Source organism: Abramis brama (assembly GCF_963993115.1).
Source record: "Abramis brama genome assembly, chromosome: 13".
In the NCBI taxonomy this organism is placed as follows: Eukaryota; Metazoa; Chordata; class Actinopteri; order Cypriniformes; family Leuciscidae; genus Abramis; species Abramis brama.
The window spans coordinates 5,287,628-5,309,577 of NC_139975.1; the positions used below are offsets into that span (position 1 = coordinate 5,287,628).

Genomic DNA, 21,950 nt, shown 5'->3' on the forward strand with positions numbered 1-21,950 from the left:
CAGTCTCCAGGGGAAAGCGTGAGGGAAGGGAGATGTTTGGGAAGACATGAGGAACACCAAATAAATTCACCACTCACAAAAAATGTTTTGCTTGTAACAACACTGTATTTTTTATTGATTATTTACATTTGATGATAACATGATTCTCTCTTCTATTAACCCACGTTCCATTCTCTTTAATTCGGTCGCTAAGAGACAGGCTCCCGTTGCCTAGAAACCAGCAGTCAGCCTGATTTCTCTGAGTGAGGCCTTTTTTCTGCAGTGTCTCAGGAAAGCATGGTGTGTGTGTGTGTGTGTTTGTCTCTCTCTGTGTGTTTGTATGTGTTATGTGTGTGTGTGTGTGTGTGTGTATGCGTGTGTGTGTGTGTGTGTGTGTGTGTGCGTGTGTGTGTGTGTGTGTGTGTGTGTCCGCTGCTGCAGCTTTTAAGGGTGCTGCAGTCTCACTCTGTGCTGAAAGGCAGGCAGAGAGAAATCTGGGTCAGGAGGAAAAGAGAAGCAAAAAGCAGCTGCATGTTTTTTCCAACTTTGTTCTGACCCACATCACAGAACCAGAACCAGGCAGTAAGCCAGCGAGGACAGCATTTAATGCTTTATTATTTCTGTCAAAATTAGCAGAAGAAAAAAAAGTATTTATTTATCAGAGCGGGTGATGATAATCAGAATGTGGTTTTATAGTGTTTTACATCTTTGAAAAAGCGGATATGACATGAAACTGTCTGATTATCCTCATGCATTACATCATTTGCAGAGATGACCTCATCTTTCTCCAGTCACCCACCCAAACATAAACACACTCACCTACAGCCCCAAAACAACTGAAACTCATGCAAACTAAGATTCATAATTCACAAAATCACTTTGATTTTATTGATGATCAGAAGTCAGTTGAGTCATAATCACATACATGGTCTGTCTTTCTCTTCCCCATTTAAAAGATAATCATAATGGTACTGTACGAACAATGTGTTTTGAGTTTTATACTCCAGTGCAGCTGTGCTGAATTTGGCTACAAGCTGATTGCTATGCACATGTTTAAAAGTCATTTAAAAGCTAAAAACATATTACAAATGCAAAGTCCCATCACGGTTCTGATTTACATTGTGAATGACAGAAATCACATACTATTTTCAATGTTTTTATCTATTGTATATGCAGTACAATATATCAGCAGATACTTATGAGCAAAGAGGGTCTTGTGAGTTTCTCCAAGGCAAATCACGGATGCATTCAGCTTTAGAAAGGCAGTTTGTCTGCTTTAGAGCACAAATGCTGGTAGGAAATGCACATTTTAATAAGGATAAAGGATGAAAAAGAGATGAAGAGGCTATCATGTGCTTTATACAGACAGCCCATTTTTATATCACAAAATGAGGCTATTGGGTAAATGAATGAGATAAGTGACCTACTTAAAGCTGCTCACACTGACAGACATGAAATCACATAAAAAACACCTTTATATTTCATAAAAAAACCCCACCTCTTTCTTTAATAAAAACGTAATGTTATTTTACAACACCACTCATGTCTGAGAATTAGCCAAATATTCTAATATACAGCTAATTAAGAGCCTTGAAATGATTTCTTCCTCTCTCTTAAAATATCACATGTAAACACCCCGCATTTGTACCTCTAAAACAGAAAATAAAAGGAGAATTGGGTAAATGTATTTAGTAATGGTGCATTGCTTTGACAAGACCAAGACGCACATGCTGTGCATCCCAGAGCCTGTCACTGAATTCACCCCAAGACACGCTGACCTCTTGACCTGCCTGGGGAAGCTGCCAGACCCTCAGAAGGTTATGATTATACCATGATTTTATCATAAATGACATTTCAGAAAGGCAGCAAAATACCAGAAAAACAAAAAAACTGTATTGTTCACTGAAATAAAATACGTATGTCCATATATTGCACCACTGCTATAGACAGCAAATAGAAAATATCAACAATAAAAAGCAGCAATATGAAAGTTTATATTAAAACGTAAAAATAAAAAAATTTACAAAATGAAAAAATGTAACTTTTACAATGTATTTTCAAAAGCATTTCCATGAGTATTAAACAAACACATTCCATAATATTAGATAATAATAACTATATAGCCTATAAATAAGCAAAGTAAACATTAACAGTTGTCATTTGTCATTGAGTACTCTTTGCATTTGGTCTTTTTTTGAAGGATTCGGTGAAGGCTGATGGAACTCTTTACTATATGTCTCCATCTCTTAAATAGTGTGTTTTTATACATGACAAAAAGGAGTAACTCACTGATTAAATCTCAGAAGTAGATGTGTTTTTATGTGAGATATTGGGCATCAGAGGACTCTCGTAAACTCCTCACTTTAGAAATGACTGTGTCCTTCAAATGCCTCTGCACTATGACATCACTGTGCTGTGTCTGTGTTTGTGCATTTATAAATGTCACCAGACACCAAGGTTACATCAGATCCCCACACCAGGAGGACTGGATCCAGTCGCTTTTTGTCTGGTATGCAAAACCAGTATTTTGTCTGGTACCCAAGACTTCTATCAGCCTTAGAGGTTGACAGAGGAGGCCATGAATTATCAGAAATGAACAGGGTTTATTGAATAATCTTAATCTGACCAGCACAAATAAAACAGGGTTTTTTATACCAAACTGCTTCACAACAACATCCCATAAAACCTAGAAATTGCGATATTCCCTATTATCTCTTATTCGTGAAGACAAATGTTCCATGAAACCCCACAAACATAGGATTAAAAACTAATAGAAAGCATTGCAAGAGCTAGGAAAATAATAGTATAAAAATGCAATTGATTCAATTATAAATGGTATAAATATTTAAATGAAAAATTAGATAAATGAACAATGGTTATAAATGGCAAAATCTTCATCTAATCATTTATAATCAACCATTCATCTAATTTGTCATTTGATTATTTATACCATTTGTTATTTATCAAGTGATGGCTTACATAAATGATTATAAATGATAATAAAACTAAATGAAGAAAATTGTGCTATTGAAGGTACACACACTACTGAAACAGATCATTAGATCCTTCAGGTGATTTTACAGCCTTCACTACACTCATAAAAAATAATATCAGATTCAGGAGAGATCATAACAACAACGGTATCCGTTCTCTACACTTTCAGTGTCAGATCAGTGCCTAGATTCAACTTGATTCTTTACAAACTGAAACTCAAAATACTGACACAAACAGCAACACTGGCATAATACAACACTACAGAGAAGAGTAAAGATTATAAGGTACAACAAATAAATTTCGCTGTGACCTATTCTGAATACACTTGTATTATTCTGATAGAAGTCTTAATGAGATCCAAGAAAACACATAAGAAATGCTTTATACATATGTTGCAGGGAAAGAGAAGCTTTCAATGTCCAAACTCTCTCTAGCAAGAGCTCCCCACGCCATCTCTCCACAGGTCTGCATCATTTGAATCCTCTTTGTGCTTGTTCAGTGTCAATCACATTGCAAAAGAAATCCCATGAATCTTTTTTTCAGTAAAAATATCTAAACATGCGTGAAACCAGGTATATTCACATGAGAAGCAAACTGCATGAGATTAACAGCACCTTAGAGAATGTATCTCCAATATAAATATTTTGTAATGTAATTTTTAGGTTTTTCATTTTATTTGAGTGGTTTACACTTTTTTTGTAAACATTTGCTTATTAGGCAACTTAATATTATTTCAAGGATGTTTAGATATTTGTACTAGAAAAAAAGATTACAGATTACAAATGGGATTTTTTGGTGCAATTCACTGTCCACATCTGGTCATGTGAGAATATTCTGTTAATAATTTCTCTCTCCAATGTTTTTACCAGTCACTATATATATATAATGAAGATCTAACATGGAGCTTTAACCATGCAAACACAAGCATTTTGCAGAAAAGTTTCTTTGACAAAGACATGAGCTGTGCTGTTTGAATATATGGATTTGTGTGTGTGTGCGTGTGTGTGTGTGTGTGTGCTCACAGACCCAGTCCAAGTCAGGTCCTGACCGGTCAGGTGTAAGAGTATCTCGTCTTTGTCATTCCTCTGGTCAGATCGTCCATGGTCTTGTTGGGAAAAGCGAGGGCAAAACTCTCTGAACATTGATGTGAAGATGTAGGCATCATTCAGGGTTCGTTTCATCTCTGGAGGATGGTGCAGGTTGATGTAATGGATGCAGGTGAACAGACATGCAGGTTGATGGAACGTTTTTTCACACGTTGCTCCAGCAATAACGTCCGCGAAGGTCCTCAGGTGGAACTGCTGCTGGTGGTGGTGGATGCCTGTCAAAGAGAAAGAAAAAGTGGAGATAAGAGGCTGGACTTCAGAGGTTATTCACATTGTGACAGGCCAGAATCTGAACATGTCTCATGCAACCAAGGCCTGTCACTCAAATAAAAGGCTTCAGGCAGAAGGTGGAACCTTGGTTTGATTGACAGGTGACGGAGGGGTGGGTTGATCAATGAGAACCATGCTCAGATATCAGGTGAGGGTGGTTGGGGTGATGGAAGGGCAGCGAGCTGAAAACTGGGTGGTTGTTGTAAGACGTTTCCCATCACTCTGATTTATTTGTGAAAAGAAATACAACAGAACCAGTATGTGAACTTGGAATCCACCAGTCAATTCACCAACCATTCAAACACACAAGTAGACAAACCATCCAACAAACAGGCTGAGGAGCTCATAATGATGTTTAGTAGATGAACAGTCAGTACATATATTGTTAAAACCCACATCATGCACTAGAGCCATATTTGATAAAAAAAATACTTGTTGTTTAAAGGAATGTAATTCTGCCATTTACTAACCCGTCTCTCGGTTCAAAGCCTGATTATTTTTTTTTGTCTGTGGAAATCAAAATGCTATTTTTCAGACCATGAAAGCAGATAAGAACAGATGCTGTTGAATAAACTTTATCTCCACAATCTTATAGATTGGGATTGAAAGACATTTAATATTACATAATATGGATTTGACTATACTGACACTATCAGATGAGAACAAAACCTGAAGTCAGTTAAGCTGAATATTGGCATTTAGAACTGCATTGCAGCAAAATTTGTCTCATAATTAATGACTTTTGCATCACTGATTCTGTTATTATTACGGTGAAGCTGCTTTGAAACTATCTGTATTGTATAAAGTGCTATATATAAAGGTTATTTGACTTGACAGCATCCATTCCCTGTCACTTTCATTGTAGAGAAAAGAGCAGCGTAAAAATTCTTCCACAAAAGAAAGCAAATAATTTGACTTTGATCAGTTAAGTAAATAAGTAAATGATCAGTTTTTACTTCTCGGTGAACTTTTCCTTTAACCGATTCAATAATACATCTTGGCAGGGCATGTTTATCTGAGCAAATTTTGCACCCTCAGCCACTGTCAATCAAACCACAGAGAGTCACTGTTATCATTAGCGCTTCTGCTGGTCAAAGGTGTCTATAAAAGGAGGGGTTTGTGAGGCTGCATAACATCAGTTGTAGTGAAGAAAACACCAGCTTTAAGGATGTCAGGTAACTATTGAGTTTCACAAGTGGAAACAAACGCACACATTGTGTTCATAAAGACTGCAAAGTTTAAATCTAGCAGCCTATACATCTAAAAGGCTCAGAAGACCAAGTGAGATGCCAAACTGATGTTAATGTTGACCTGCATCTAAACTGTGATTATGAACAGGCCTCAGGAAACAAAACTGATTTGAATTCAGTTGTATAAATTGGTTCCTTGGCTCCTCCTACAACAGGACAAGGCAAACTCCACTGACAAAAAACACCAACCACAAAGAGAAACACATAGAGTCACACATATTTCAGTAAAAGGTCAATGGGCCCTGGGATCAGGTGCTCCAGAAATCGAGAAAATGGTGAAGTCAGGGCTGCATACCTCCAGCGGGAGAAGGGACCTCGTTCATTTTGAGTACTTTAAAACGGAAACAAAAACAGAGACACACATTTCAATATTTGAGCTTATGGCAGAAACATTTTGATGAATTTCACTGAACAGAGTAGATCAAAAAGACAAAAAAAAAACTGTTATAAAAATTATTCTACATCAGTCCTATATTCTAAGCTTGTTTCAAAAGCTCTACAGTGCATTAACAAAGCAGGAAAAGACTTCCTCTCCTCAGTCATTGCTGTTTGAATGATCAGGGACTCCAGGTAACCTGTGAATAATGTAAAAGCATAACAAATTATGCAAAAAGAAAAATTGTTGCAAAACAAATCAAGCAAACAAACTCCATTACGCAATTCACTAAGAAGTAGAGGAGTAAGAGATGAGTCAGATTAAGATATGTTGTTTAAAAAAAAAGAGACTGCACAAAAAAGAATAGGAAAGTTAAAGTTACGTTAAAGACTTTCTCACTCTGTCTTTCAATCACTTACCTGTCCTTCAGGTGACACTCTCTAACAAATGAGAACAACTTAATGAAATGCTACAGAACAACTCAATCATGCATATAAACAAAGCTTGATGCAAACTTAAATATCCAAATACTTTTTGGGGCCACTGTAATAAGATTGTTTGTCTAAATAAGCGCATACATCTTTGGAGTCCAACATTATATTAGAATATTAAGAGATTTAAGCACAAAAGTATCAAAGTTTGTGAACATCAGAACTGGAGGAGTAGGAGATCAGGAAAGTAGGTCAACCTGCTCTGAGAGAGAAGCAACACGTCATGCAACATGCTTGCACAAATCTGAACATTTTACACACACACACACACACATAAAATCTCTTTCACTGTGACAGCTGGCTCAGCCAGAGGGAAGCTGAGACTATATGTCAGGTAAAAGATAAAAAATATGGGGCTGTGGAATCAGAACAAACAGCATAAATTCACATATCACTATCAGTTAGTCTGAATAGATAAAAGCATACATTTTTAACTTTAAAAGTGAAGATGAACTTTTATTACTAAAAAAAACTGACTTTAAAAGAATTAAAAGAACAGGTATCAGAAATGTACCAAAGACACAAAGAAAAAAACATTACACACATACACAAACTCTAGTGTAAAGAGAATATCTGCTAAGAACGACTGAAACATCTAGTTTCGAAAGTGACGCACAGAAAAGCAAATTTATGAATTTATGCATAGTCTCACTGACCCCATACAAGATGGGAAGCTGGAAAAGTTGTGAATGTCCACATGAAAGGCAAAAGCTGAAAAAAAGTGTCTCAGAGAATAGTGGAGTCATGAAAAAGTGTTTGGCCAAAGGTTGAAAGGTCAAATTGTATTCTCCGTTGTCTGGCTTCTTTGAAGGACTAGTTTACATGTTAACATTATATGGGCCTACCTGTAGAGTAGAAGCGGCTGAGTCGCTGGTCTCGGTCACTCCTGTGCTCCTCGGTAAACTGGACACGATGTATCTCGCTCCCTTTGGCACAGGCTGTCTGACCACCAGCTTTCCTTTCCTCGTCTCTGCTAGAAATAAACTGTACCAGTAGGCATCGTTGGAGACCAGAGTGGAATCGGCGATGGTCGAGTTCCTCTCGCTGATCACACTGTTCCTGCACGGAGGAGCCGCTTTGCTGGGCTTCGCTTTCTGACACTTCAGCACGATGGTCACCAGTATAGTGATGAGTAAAAGAAATGACACAGAGCCCAGTCCGATCACCAGATACAGGTTTAGATCTGAGAAGATGTCATATTCCAAAGGCACCTCAGTATAGGTTTTGAGGGCGGTCTCCACCGTGGACAGTTTGATGGTGACTGTAGCAGAGAGCGCGGGCTCTCCGTTGTCTTTGGCGATCACCACCAGCCGCTGGTCTCGCGAGTCTCTGTAACTGAACATTCTCATGGTCCGGATCTCTCCGTTGTATTGATCCAAGCTGAATAACGTGGCGTCGGTGTTCTGGAGGAACTGGTACGTGATTCGAGAGTTGTGCACTGAATCAGAGTCTATGGCGATGACTTTGGCTATCAGAGTTCCTTTATCTGTGGATCTCGGGATCTTTTCCTTCACCTCCGAGCCGTGCGCGCGCCATGGAGACACTATAAGCGGTGTGTTGTCGTTCTGATCCATGATAATAATGTGAACGGTCACGTTACTGCTGAGCGGAGGAACACCAGAGTCTCTGGCCTCGATGTGGAAAAGAAACTCCTTCTCTATCTCATAGTCAAAGGTCTTTAGCGCGTAAAGATTGCCGTTCTCTGGGTTAATGGAGAACAGCATGGACATGGAGGTGTTCACTATTTCCTTCTCTATTATAAAATAAACTAGATACTGATTTTCATGGAGATCTGGGTCTATAGCAGTTAAAGAGCTCAGTGAAGCTCCAGGCGCGTTATTCTCCATTACAGGTATCGTGTAGAATGTCTGTGGGAACTGAGGAACATTGTCATTAACGTCCAGTAGCTCTAAAGTTATAGTTTCATTATCAGATAACGGCGGGTTGCCCCTGTCAGTGACGGTAATAGTGATGTCATATTCTGCAACCTTTTCACGGTCTAACGGTTCTGAAATTAATAATTCATAATAATTATCAGATGATTCTTTAAGCGCAAAAGGTAAATCATCAGAAATATGAATATCTACCTGTCCATTTTCTCCTGAGTCTTTATCACTCACACTAACAACTGCAATTACTGTATTTACAGGCACATCTTCTTTAACTGGACTTGTGAATGATTTTATGGAAATTTCAGGATGATTATCATTCATATCTGTGATTAATATCTTTACTTTGCACTTTCCAGAGAGAGTATTAGCTGCTTTATCTGTTGCTATAATTTCCATATCATAGATCCTGAAATCCTCATAATTAATCATTTCTTTCACTCTGATTTCACCATTGTTAGGATTCAGACTGAATGTTTGCTGCGTTTTCTCTGATGTATACAAACTATAAGAGTAAAGTACGTCTGAATTTAATCCCTCGTCTTTATCTGTGGCGTTTAATTTCACTACAAGGCTTCCAATAGGAGAGTTTTCTGTTAGATTTATAGTATAACTGTCTTTATCGAACTGAGGGGCGTTGTCATTCGTGTCCAGAACGCGCACAATAATGCTAGCCGTGCCAGAGCGCGCAGGGACTCCTCCATCCACAGCAGTGAGGATCAGATTATGTATGGCCTGCTCCTCGCGATCTAAGGCTTTTTTCAGTATTAAATCAGCAAATTTTGAACCATCCCTCCCTGTCTGTATTTCAATATCAAAGTTTGCACTCTCACTCAAATGATAACTTTTAATGGAATTTGAACCTATATCAGGGTCAACCGCATTACTTAGAGAAAACCTCTCGCCAGCAGCTGTAGATTCAGAGATGTCCAAATTAATCGTATCCCTACGAAAGTTAGGCGCATTGTCGTTAATATCCATAATTTCCAATTCAATGTTAAATATACGAACTGGGTTTTCAAGTATGACTTCCATTTTTAAGTAACATACTGTTTTTGATGTGCAAAGATACTCCCTGTCAATGCGCTCCAAAATAAAAAGGTCTCCTGTGTCTTTGTTCACATCCAGATATTTCTTATTTGCAAGGATATCTAACCTGATTTTTCGCCTTCCCAACGTTTGCACATCGATTCCTAAATCTGCAGCCAGATTAGCAACCACAGAGCCTACCTCCATCTCCTCCGGAACAGAATAATGGGTGACAGAAGACGCCGTGTAAACGAGTGCCGAAAGCAGCAGTAATGTTGCGTACTCCATTCTGTCTGTGAAGCGTGTTGTCTTTGCGAGCACAAAACACAGCTGTCCTTAACAATGATGATCGCAAATGGAAGACATTCGGTGTATTCCAATACTGACTTAGTTTTCACCTGCGTTCTACGGAAGTATCAGAGTATTATTCGATGCAGAAAGCAAACAGTAGCACTTGCATACCCGCACGCTTTAGACTGTCCGCGTCGCCGTTGAGCACGAACTGTCATGGCGTATACAAAATAAATAAATAAATGAAAAATCGTCCGTTTTGTTGGGGCACAGCGACACGTCGAGTATGTTTTGAAGAATTACGACAAAAACATTATATAAAGTCAAGATTACTTTCGTAAATGAACTGATTTCCATGATCGGAGCATAAATGTATAAACTAAAAGTGTGAAAATATAATGTGAATAAAATAATAGCCCTACGTTATTTAAAATAAATAATGAACTTAAAATTCAAATGTGTTTTTTTTAATGCAGTTCAAGTTACCTGTAGAGTAGAAGCGGCTGAGTCGCTGGTCTCGGTCACTCCTGTGCTCCTCGGTAAACTGGACACGATGTATCGCGCTCCCTTTGGCACAGGCTGTCTGACCACCAGCTTTCCTTTCCTCGTCTCTGCTAGAAATAAACTGTACCAGTAGGCATCGTTGGAGACCAGAGTGGAATCCGCGATGGTCGAGTTCCTCTCGCTGATCACACTGTTCCTGCACGGAGGAGCCGCTTTGCTGGGCTTCGCTTTCTGACACTTCAGCACGATGGTCACCAGTATAGTGATGAGTAAAAGAAATGACACAGAGCCCAGTCCGATCACCAGATACAGGTTTAGATCTGAGAAGATGTCATATTCCAAAGGCACCTCAGTATAGGTTTTGAGGGCGGTCTCCACCGTGGACAGTTTGATGGTGACTGTAGCAGAGAGCGCGGGCTCTCCGTTGTCTTTGGCGATCACCACCAGCCGCTGGTCTCGCGAGTCTCTGTAACTGAACATTCTCATGGTCCGGATCTCTCCGTTGTATTGATCCAAGCTGAATAACGTTGCGTCGGTGTTCTGGAGGAACTGGTACGTGATTCGAGAGTTGTGCACTGAATCAGAGTCTATGGCGATGACTTTGGCTATCAGAGTTCCTTTATCTGTGGATCTCGGGATCTTTTCCTTCACCTCCGAGCCGTGCGCGCGCCATGGAGACACTATAAGCGGTGTGTTGTCGTTCTGATCCATGATAATAATGTGAACGGTCACGTTACTGCTGAGCGGAGGAACACCAGAGTCTCTGGCCTCGATGTGGAAAAGAAACTCCTTCTCTATCTCATAGTCAAACGTCTTTAGCGCGTAAAGATTGCCGTTCTCTGGGTTAATGGAGAACAGCATGGACATGGAGGTGTTCACTATTTCCTTCTCTATTATAAAATAAACTAGATACTGATTTTCATGGAGATCTGGGTCTATAGCAGTTAAAGAGCTCAGTGAAGCTCCAGGCGCGTTATTCTCCATTACAGGTATCGTGTAGAATGTCTGTGGGAACTGAGGAACATTGTCATTAACGTCCAGTAACTCTAAAGTTATAGTTTCATTATCAGATAACGGCGGGTTGCCCCTGTCAGTGACGGTAATAGTGATGTCATATTCTGCAACCTTTTCACGATCTAACGGTTCTGAAATTAATAATTCATAATAATTATCAGATGATTCTTTAAGCGCAAAAGGTAAATCATCAGAAATATGAATATCTACCTGTCCATTTTCTCCTGAGTCTTTATCACTCACACTAACAACTGCAATTACTGTATTTACAGGTACATCTTCTTTAACTGGACTTGTGAATGATTTTATAGAAATTTCAGGATGATTATCATTCATATCCGTCACTAAAATCTTTACTTTACACTTTCCAGAAAGACTATTTGTTCCTTTATCTGTTGCTATAATTTCCATATCATAGATCCTGAAATCCTCATAATTAATTATTTCTTTCACTCTGATTTCACCATTGTTAGGATTCAGACTGAATGTTTGCTGCGTTTTCTCTGAAGTATATAGACTAAAAGAGTAAAATATATCCGAATTTGTTCCTTCATCGTTATCTGTGGCATTTAATTTCACCACAAGACTTCCAATAGGAGAGTTTTCTGTTAGATTTATAGTATAACTGTCTTTATCGAACTGAGGGGCGTTGTCATTCGTGTCCAGAACGCGCACAATAATGCTAGCCGTGCCAGAGCGCGCGGGGACTCCTCCATCCACAGCAGTGAGGATCAGATTATGTGAAGCTTGTTCTTCTCTGTCTAATGACTTTTTTAGAATCAAGTCGACAAACTTAGATCCGTCTCGTCCAGTCTGAATCGCAATACTAAAATGGTCGCTTTCACTGAGATAGTATGTCTTTACAGAATTTGAACCTGTATCAGGGTCTACTGCATTAGTGAGCGAAAACCTCTCCCCCTTTGCTGTTGCCTCTGATATGTCTAGATGCATCGTATCTCGTCGGAAACGTGGCGCATTATCATTTATGTCCATTATTTCAAGTTCAATATTAAACATTCGAATAGGATTCTCTAATGTGGCATCCACTTTAAGGACGCATGTTGTGGCTGATTTCGATGTGCACAGATTCTCTCTGTCAATCCTTTCTAAAATGTACAGCTCCCCAGTGTCTTTGTTAACGTCAAGATATTTTTTACTAGCGACGACATCCAATCGCATTTTACGTTCACTAAGACTTTTCAAATCCAACCCTAAATCAGATGCCAGATTTGCAACCACAGACCCTTCGTCCATTTCCTCGGGAATTGTGTAGTGCGTAACAGCAGATGCTGTCTGGAAAACAGCCGAAAGGAATACGAAGATTGAGACGTACCTTAACCAAAGCCGTGCTTTCGGTTCCATTGTTTTTGATTCTCGTGAAAATGCACACAATTAGGGAGTTCCAAAGTGTTCCAAAAACTGGGTATGTTTATAGAAATTAATGCGGGCACAAACATGTAAAAATAAAAGACAACTGGAATAAAATATCAGAGGACGAATAGTCCTGCCTGAAAGAAAGACTGCAATGTTGTCCTCCGGAATCAGCAATGGCGACGAAGGCAGTACGACTAGAAATGCATTTTCTTGGTGGACAGCGACTCTATGCGCACAGGAGCGAGGAGTGCAACGTAAAGAATAAAATTAGAAACGCGTTTTAAAATCCTATAACACTGATTAAGGACATACATTTAAAAATGGTTTAAAAAAAAATCGGAATACCTATAACAAAGTTTTTCATACTAGATGAAAACAAAAGTAAAAGTAAAATGCAAGTCAAGTTACCTTTAAAATAGTGTGCCAATAAAAATGCAGTATGCTATGTTTAACGCAATAAACAATTCTAATTGAATGCGAGAAACTTTTGGAGGTTTAATGCAGCTGTATTGCTGAACAATACATAATTGCATTACAGTGCGTAAAAGTGATGCCAAATATTTCTTATCTTCCTGCTGAGTAGCCTACATGTATTGGCAAGTACAAGCAAAATTAAAGCAAATACCCATGCGCAAAGTTAAACTTACTTCACTTGGGGGGAAAATCCATAATTTTAATTGGATTTTATTTATGTTTTTATTTACTATGTGCCATTGCTTACCTGTAGAGTAGAAGCGGCTGAGTCGCTGGTCTCGGTCACTCCTGTGCTCCTCGGTAAACTGGACACGATGTATCGCGCTCCCTTTGGCACAGGCTGTCTGACCACCAGCTTTCCTTTCCTCGTCTCTGCTAGAAATAAACTGTACCAGTAGGCATCGTTGGAGACCAGAGTGGAATCCGCGATGGTCGAGTTCCTCTCGCTGATCACACTGTTCCTGCACGGAGGAGCCGCTTTGCTGGGTTTCGCTTTCTGACACTTCAGCACGATGGTCACCAGTATAGTGATGAGTAAAAGAAATGACACAGAGCCCAGTCCGATCACCAGATACAGGTTTAGATCTGAGAAGATGTCATATTCCAAAGGCACCTCAGTATAGGTTTTGAGGGCGGTCTCCACCGTGGACAGTTTGATGGTGACTGTAGCAGAGAGCGCGGGCTCTCCGTTGTCTTTGGCGATCACCACCAGCCGCTGGTCTCGCGAGTCTCTGTAACTGAACATTCTCATGGTCCGGATCTCTCCGTTGTATTGATCCAAGCTGAATAACGTGGCGTCGGTGTTCTGGAGGAACTGGTACGTGATTCGAGAGTTGTGCACTGAATCAGAGTCTATGGCGATGACTTTGGCTATCAGAGTTCCTTTATCAGTTGATCTCGGGATCTTTTCCTTCACCTCCGAGCCGTGCGCGCGCCATGGAGACACTATAAGCGGTGTGTTGTCGTTCTGATCCATGATAATAATGTGAACGGTCACGTTACTGCTGAGCGGAGGAACACCAGAGTCTCTGGCCTCGATGTGGAAAAGAAACTCCTTCTCTATCTCATAGTCAAACGTCTTTAGCGCGTAAAGATTGCCGTTCTCTGGGTTAATGGAGAACAGCATGGACATGGAGGTGTTCACTATTTCCTTCTCTATTATAAAATAAACTAGATACTGATTTTCATGGAGATCTGGGTCTATAGCAGTTAAAGAGCTCAGTGAAGCTCCAGGCGCGTTATTCTCCATTACAGGTATCGTGTAGAATGTCTGTGGGAACTGAGGAACATTGTCATTAACGTCCAGTAGCTCTAAAGTTATAGTTTCATTATCAGATAACGGCGGGTTGCCCCTGTCAGTGACGGTAATAGTGATGTCATATTCTGCAACCTTTTCACGGTCTAACGGTTCTGAAATTAATAATTCATAATAATTATCAGATGATTCTTTAAGCGCAAAAGGTAAATCATCAGAAATATGAATATCTACCTGTCCATTTTCTCCTGAGTCTTTATCACTCACACTAACAACTGCAATTACTGTATTTACAGGTACATCTTCTTTAACTGGACTTGTGAATGACTTTATGGAAATTTCAGGATGATTGTCATTCATATCTGTGATTAATATCTTTACTTTACACTTTCCAGAAAGACTATTTGTTGCTTTATCTGTTGCTATAATTTCCATATCATAGATCCTGAAATCCTCATAATTAATCATTTCTTTCACTCTGATTTCACCATTGTTAGGATTCAGACTGAATGTTTGCTGCGTTTTCTCTGATGTATACAAACTATAAGAGTAAAGTACATCTGAATTTAATCCCTCATCTTTATCTGTAGCGTTTAATTTCACCACAAGACTTCCAATAGGAGAGTTTTCTGTTAGATTTATAGTATAACTGTCTTTATCGAATTGAGGGGCGTTGTCATTCGTGTCCAGAACGCGCACAATAATGCTCGCCGTGCCAGAGCGCGCAGGGACTCCTCCATCCACAGCAGTGAGGATCAGATTATGTGAAGCTTGTTCTTCTCTGTCTAAAGGCTTTTTTAGGATCAAATCAGCAAATTTTGATCCGTCCCTCCCTGTTTGTATTTCAATGTCAAAATGTTCGCTCTCACTCAAATAATACGTTTTTATCGAATTCGAGCCAATATCAGGATCCACCGCATTACTGAGTGAGAATCTCTCTCCGGCTGCTGTAGATTCTGATATATCCAGACGGATCGAATCCCTCCAAAACTGGGGAGCATTATCATTTATATCCACAATTTCAATTTCAATGTTAAACATTCGCACAGGATTCTCGAGTGTGACTTCCATTTTGATAAAACATGTTGTTGCTGTTTTTGTTGTACAAAGATATTCTCTATCCATCTTTTCTAAAATGTAGAGTTCTCCTGTTTCTTTATTGACATCGAGATATTTTTTGTTAGACCTAATATCGAGCCGCATTTTTCGTCTGCTCAGTGTTTTCACATCCAGACCCAAATCTGAGGCTAAATTAGCCACAACAGAGCCTTCCTCCATTTCTTCTGGGATAGAATAGTGCGTAACAGAGGACGCGGTGTCCAAAATAGCGGAGAAAAACAGAAGGACCATTACATACCTCCAAAACTGTGACTTTACCAATCCCTCCATTCTGCAGCGTTTGAAATATTTGTATTCCTTGTGATAATGAAGTTATCAGGAAACGAATAGGACACACTACGAAGCTCTTGTCACGGCGCGCTCCTTTGTGCGATTTCCGGAAATATGTCATGGCGAATGTGATAAATATGACCAAAAGCGTTTTCTTAGAGAACAGCGACGCTCAGTGAGTTTGACCTGAACATACACAATAAGAAGAGAACAGCCTTGTGTGCAAGAAGTATTATTCTGTTTACGCGTTGTTTTTATTTTATTATGATTTTTCTGTTTTAGATTCCCAAGAAAATGTGTGATAATAAGTCTCAAAATAACACAAGCAAAAGAATAAGAAAAAACAGACTTTGTAAAACAAATATTGATCATTGAGAAGAAATTAAATTAATTAAAATATAGAGAAAAAAAATACTCTGACATTTTCTCAACCTGAGAAACAAGAAGAATGATGTACAGGGGCGCATGCACCGCCTCTTCTCTACAAGTCTGAGAGGAAATTGAGCGTGAAACGTTATGAAAATATCTCTTTTTGATTATTCACGTGGATTGTCTTACCTGTAGAGTAGAAGCGGCTGAGTCGCTGGTCTCGGTCACTCCTGTGCTCCTCGGTAAACTGGACACGATGTATCGCGCTCCCTTTGGCACAGGCTGTCTGACCACCAGCTTTCCTTTCCTCGTCTCTGCTAGAAATAAACTGTACCAGTAGGCATCGTTGGAGACCAGAGTGGAATCCGCGATGGTCGAGTTCCTCTCGCTGATCACACTGTTCCTGCACGGAGGAGCCGCTTTGCTGGGCTTCGCTTTCTGACACTTCAGCACGATGGTCACCAGTATAGTGATGAGTAAAAGAAATGACACAGAGCCCAGTCCGATCACCAGATACAGGTTTAGATCTGAGAAGATGTCATATTCCAAAGGCACCTCAGTATAGGTTTTGAGGGCGGTCTCCACCGTGGACAGTTTGATGGTGACTGTAGCAGAGAGCGCGGGCTCTCCGTTGTCTTTGGCGATCACCACCAGCCGCTGGTCTCGCGAGTCTCTGTAACTGAACATTCTCATGGTCCGGATCTCTCCGTTGTATTGATCCAAGCTGAATAACGTGGCGTCGGTGTTCTGGAGGAACTGGTACGTGATTCGAGAGTTGTGCACTGAATCAGAGTCTATGGCGATGACTTTGGCTATCAGAGTTCCTTTATCGGTGGATCTCGGGATCTTTTCCTTCACCTCCGAGCCGTGCGCGCGCCATGGAGACACTATAAGCGGTGTGTTGTCGTTCTGATCCATGATAATAATGTGAACGGTCACGTTACTGCTGAGCGGAGGAACACCAGAGTCTCTGGCCTCGATGTGGAAAAGAAACTCCTTCTCTATCTCATAGTCAAACGTCTTTAGCGCGTAAAGATTACCGTTCTCTGGGTTAATGGAGAACAGCATGGACATGGAGGTGTTCACTATTTCCTTCTCTATTATAAAATAAACTAGATACTGATTTTCATGGAGATCTGGGTCTATAGCAGTTAAAGAGCTCAGTGAAGCTCCAGGCGCGTTATTCTCCATTACAGGTATCGTGTAGAATGTCTGTGGGAACTGAGGAACATTGTCATTAACGTCCAGTAGCTCTAAAGTTATAGTTTCATTATCAGATAACGGCGGGTTGCCCCTGTCAGTGACGGTAATAGTGATGTCATATTCTGCAACCTTTTCACGATCTAGCGGTTCTGAAATTAATAATTCATAATAATTATCAGATGATTCTTTAAGCGCAAAAGGCAAATCATTAGAAATATGAATATCTACCTGTCCATTTTCTCCTGAGTCTTTATCACTCACACTAACAACTGCAATTACTGTATTTACAGGTACATCCTCTTTAACTGGACTTGTGAATGATTTTATGGAAATTTCAGGATGATTATCATTCATATCTGTGATTAATATCTTTACTTTGCACTTTCCAGAGAGAGTATTAGCTGCTTTATCTGTTGCTATAATTTCCATATCATAGATCCTGAAATCCTCATAATTAATCATTTCTTTCACTCTGATTTCACCATTGTTAGGATTCAGACTGAATGTTTGCTGCGTTTTCTCTGATGTATACAAACTATAAGAGTAAAGTACATCTGAATTTGAGCCCTCGTCTTTATCTGTGGCGTTTAATTTCACTACAAGACTTCCAATAGGAGAGTTTTCAGTTAGATTTATAGTATAACTGTCTTTATCGAATTGAGGGGCGTTGTCATTCGTGTCCAGAACGCGCACAATAATGCTAGCCGTGCCAGAGCGCGCGGGGACTCCTCCATCCACAGCAGTGAGGATCAGATTATGTGAAGCTTGTTCTTCTCTGTCTAAAGGCTTTTTCAGAATCAAATCAGCAAATTTTGAACCGTCCCTCCCTGTTTGTATTTCAATGTCGAAATGTTGGCTCTCACTCAAATAATACGTTTTTATCGAATTCGAGCCAATATCAGGATCCACCGCATTACTGAGTGAGAATCTCTCTCCGGCTGCTGTAGATTCTGATATATCCAGATGGATCGTATCCCTGCGAAACTGAGGAGTATTATCATTTATATCCACAATTTCAATTTCAAAGTTAAATATGCGAACAGGATTCTCGAGTATCACTTCCATTTTGATAAAACATGTTGTTGCTGTTTTTGTTGTACAAAGATATTCTCTATCCATCTTTTCTAAAATGTAGAGTTCTCCTGTTTCTTTGTTGACATCGAGATATTTTTTGTTAGATATAATATCAAGCCTCATTTTTCGTCTGCTCAGTGTTTTCACGTCCAGTCCCAAATCTGAGGCTAAATTAGCCACAACAGAGCCTTCCTCCATTTCTTCTGGGATAGAATAGTGCGTAACAGAGGACGCGGTGTCCAAAATAGCGGAGAAAAACAGAAGGACCATTACATACCTCCAAAACTGTGACTTTACCAATCCCTCCATTCTGCAGCGTTTGAAATATTTGAATTCCTCGCTACAAAATAATCAGGAAACGAATAGGACACACTACGAAGCTCTTGTCATGGCGCGCTCCTTTGTGCGATTTCCGCCTGTGGAAATCTGTCATGGCGAATGTGATAAATATGACCAAAAGCGTTTTCTTAGAGAACAGCGACGCTCAGTGAGTTTGGCCTGAACATACACAATAAGAAGAGAACAGCCTTGAGTGCAAGAAGTATTCTTTTATTTTACGCGTTATTTCTATTTTATTATGATTTTTCTGCTTTAGATTCCCGAGAAAATGTGTGATAATAAGCCTCAAAATAACACATGCAAAGGACAAAAACAGACTTTGTAAACCAAATATTGATAATTAAATTAAGTTAATTAAAATATGAGGGAAAAAATACTCTGACATTTTCTCAACCTGAGAAAAAAGAAGAATGCTGTACAGGGGCGCATGCACCGCCTCTTCTCTAAAAATCTGAAAAGAAATTGTGCGTGAAACGTTATGTAAATCTCTCTTTGATTATTCACGTGGATTGTCTTACCTGTAGAGTAGAAGCGGCTGAGTCGCTGGTCTCGGTCACTCCTGTGCTCCTCGGTAAACTGGACACGATGTATCTCGCTCCCTTTGGCACAGGCTGTCTGACCACCAGCTTTCCTTTCCTCGTCTCTGCTAGAAATAAACTGTACCAGTAGGCATCGTTGGAGACCAGAGTGGAATCGGCGATGGTCGAGTTCCTCTCGCTGATCACACTGTTCCTGCACGGAGGAGCCGCTTTGCTGGGCTTCGCTTTCTGACACTTCAGCACGATGGTCACCAGTATAGTGATGAGTAAAAGAAATGACACAGAGCCCAGTCCGATCACCAGATACAGGTTTAGATCTGAGAAGATGTCATATTCCAAAGGCACCTCAGTATAGGTTTTGAGGGCGGTCTCCACCGTGGACAGTTTGATGGTGACTGTAGCAGAGAGCGCGGGCTCTCCGTTGTCTTTGGCGATCACCACCAGCCGCTGGTCTCGCGAGTCTCTGTAACTGAACATTCTCATGGTCCGGATCTCTCCGTTGTATTGATCCAAGCTGAATAACGTGGCGTCGGTGTTCTGGAGGAACTGGTACGTGATTCGAGAGTTGTGCACTGAATCAGAGTCTATGGCGATGACTTTGGCTATCAGAGTTCCTTTATCAGTGGATCTCGGGATCTTTTCCTTCACCTCCGAGCCGTGCGCGCGCCATGGAGACACTATGAGCGGTGTGTTGTCGTTCTGATCCATGATAATAATGTGAACGGTAACGTTACTGCTGAGCGGAGGAACACCAGAGTCTCTGGCCTCGATGTGGAAAAGAAACTCCTTCTCTATCTCATAGTCAAACGTCTTTAGTGCGTAAAGATTGCCGTTCTCTGGGTTAATGGAGAACAGCATGGACATGGAGGTGTTCACTATTTCCTTCTCTATTATAAAATAAACTAGATACTGATTTTCATGGAGATCTGGGTCTTTAGCAGTTAAAGAGCTCAGTGAAGCTCCAGGCGCGTTATTCTCCATTACAGGTATCGTGTAGAATGTCTGTGGGAACTGAGGAACATTGTCATTAACGTCCAGTAGCTCTAAAGTTATAGTTTCATTATCAGATAACGGCGGGTTGCCCCTGTCAGTGACGGTAATAGTGATGTCATATTCTGCAACCTTTTCACGGTCTAACGGTTCTGAAATTAATAATTCATAATAATTATCAGATGATTCTTTAAGCGCAAAAGGTAAATCATCAGAAATATGAATATATACCTGTCCATTTTCTCCTGAGTCTTTATCACTCACACTAACAACTGCAATTACTGTATTTACAGGTACATCCTCTTTAACTGGACTTGTGAATGATTTTATAGAAATTTCAGGATGATTATCATTCATATCTGTGATTAATATCTTTACTTTGCACTTTCCAGAAAGACTATTAGCTGCTTTATCTGTTGCTATAATTTCCATATCATAGATCCTGAAATCCTCATAATTAATCATTTCTTTCACTCTGATTTCACCATTGTTAGGATTCAGACTGAATGTTTGCTGCGTTTTCTCTGATGTATACAAACTATAAGAGTAAAGTAAATCTGAATTTGAGCCCTCGTCTTTATCTGTGGCGTTTAATTTCACTACAAGACTTCCAATAGGAGAGTTTTCTGTTAGATTTATAGTATAACTGTCTTTATCGAATTGAGGGGCGTTGTCATTCGTGTCCAGAACGCGCACAATAATGCTAGCCGTGCCAGAGCGCGCGGGGACTCCTCCATCCACAGCAGTGAGGATCAGATTATGTGAAGCTTGTTCTTCTCTGTCTAAAGGCTTTTTTAGGATCAAATCAGCAAATTTTGATCCGTCCCTCCCTGTCTGTAATTCGATGTCAAAATGTTGGCTCTCACTCAAATAATACGTTTTTATCGAATTCGAGCCAATATCAGGATCCACCGCATTACTGAGTGAGAATCTCTCTCCGGCTGCTGTAGATTCTGATATATCCAGATGGATCGTATCTCTCCGAAACTGAGGAGTATTATCATTTATATCCACAATTTCAATTTCAATGTTAAATATGCGAACAGGATTCTCGAGTATCACTTCCATTTTGATAAAACATGTTGTTGCTGTTTTTGATACACAGAGATATTCTCTATCCATCTTTTCTAAAATGTAGAGTTCTCCTGTTTCTTTGTTAACATCGAGATATTTTTTGTTAGATATAATATCAAGCCGCATTTTTCGTCTGCTCAGTGTTTTCACGTCCAGTCCCAAATCTGAGGCTAAATTAGCCACAACAGAGCCTTCCTCCATTTCTTCTGGGATAGAATAGTGCGTAACAGAGGACGCTGAGTCCAAAATAGCGGAGAAAAACAGAAGGACCATTACATACCTCCAAAACTGTGACTTTACCAATCCCTCCATTCTGCAGCGTTTGAAATATTTGTATTCCTTGCGATAATGAAATGATCGGGAAACGAATAGGACACACTACGAAGCTCTTGTCATGGCGCGCTCCTTTGTGCGATTTCCGCCTGTGGAAATCTGTCATGGCGAATGTGATAAATATGACCAACGTTTTCTTAGAGAACAGCGACGCTCAGTGAGTTTGGCCTGAACATACACAATAAGAAGAGAACAGCCTTGAGTCCAAGAAGTATTCTTTTATTTTACGCGTTATTTCTATTTTATTATGATTTTTCTGTTTTAGATTCCCGAGAAAATGTGTGATAATAAGCCTCAAAATAACACAAGCAAAAGAAGAAGAAAAAACAGACTTTGTAAAACAA

At 39.9% G+C, this 21,950-nt stretch overlaps 3 protein-coding genes across 4 annotated transcripts; all 3 read right to left on the reverse strand.

Annotated features, from left to right (window-relative positions):
* Nucleotides 1–837: 837 nt before the first annotated feature.
* On the reverse strand, nt 838–9,688 carry LOC311095160 (protocadherin alpha-C2). 2 transcript variants are annotated; one of them, XM_084133565.1, is made up of 3 exons: nt 7,312–9,688; nt 5,895–5,930; nt 838–4,294 (listed from the first exon to the last, which is right to left on the reverse strand). In XM_084133565.1, exons 1-2 carry the CDS (start codon nt 9,670–9,672, stop codon nt 5,919–5,921), a joined length of 2,373 nt encoding a protein of 790 aa, XP_083989691.1. In that variant the 5' UTR covers nt 9,673–9,688; the 3' UTR covers nt 838–4,294; nt 5,895–5,918. The 2 variants fall into 2 exon arrangements, with proteins under 2 accessions (XP_083989691.1, XP_083989690.1); XM_084133564.1 differs by lacking the exon at nt 5,895–5,930.
* Nucleotides 9,689–10,152: 464 nt separating this feature from the next.
* LOC311095183 (protocadherin beta-16-like) lies at nt 10,153–15,777 on the reverse strand (the record flags this gene model as incomplete). The annotated part of the gene is made up of 2 exons (XM_084133582.1): nt 13,289–15,777; nt 10,153–11,223 (listed from the first exon to the last, which is right to left on the reverse strand). Exons 1-2 carry the CDS (start codon nt 15,683–15,685, stop codon nt 10,153–10,155), a joined length of 3,468 nt encoding a protein of 1,155 aa, XP_083989708.1. The 5' UTR covers nt 15,686–15,777.
* A 63-nt stretch (nt 15,778–15,840) lies between these two features.
* Nucleotides 15,841–21,708, reverse strand: LOC311094830 (protocadherin beta-16-like; the record flags this gene model as incomplete). The annotated part of the gene is made up of 4 exons (XM_084133004.1): nt 19,189–21,708; nt 16,244–17,305; nt 16,107–16,174; nt 15,841–15,871 (listed from the first exon to the last, which is right to left on the reverse strand). Exons 1-4 carry the CDS (start codon nt 21,583–21,585, stop codon nt 15,841–15,843), a joined length of 3,558 nt encoding a protein of 1,185 aa, XP_083989130.1. The 5' UTR covers nt 21,586–21,708.
* Between the last annotated feature and the right edge of the window lie 242 nt (nt 21,709–21,950).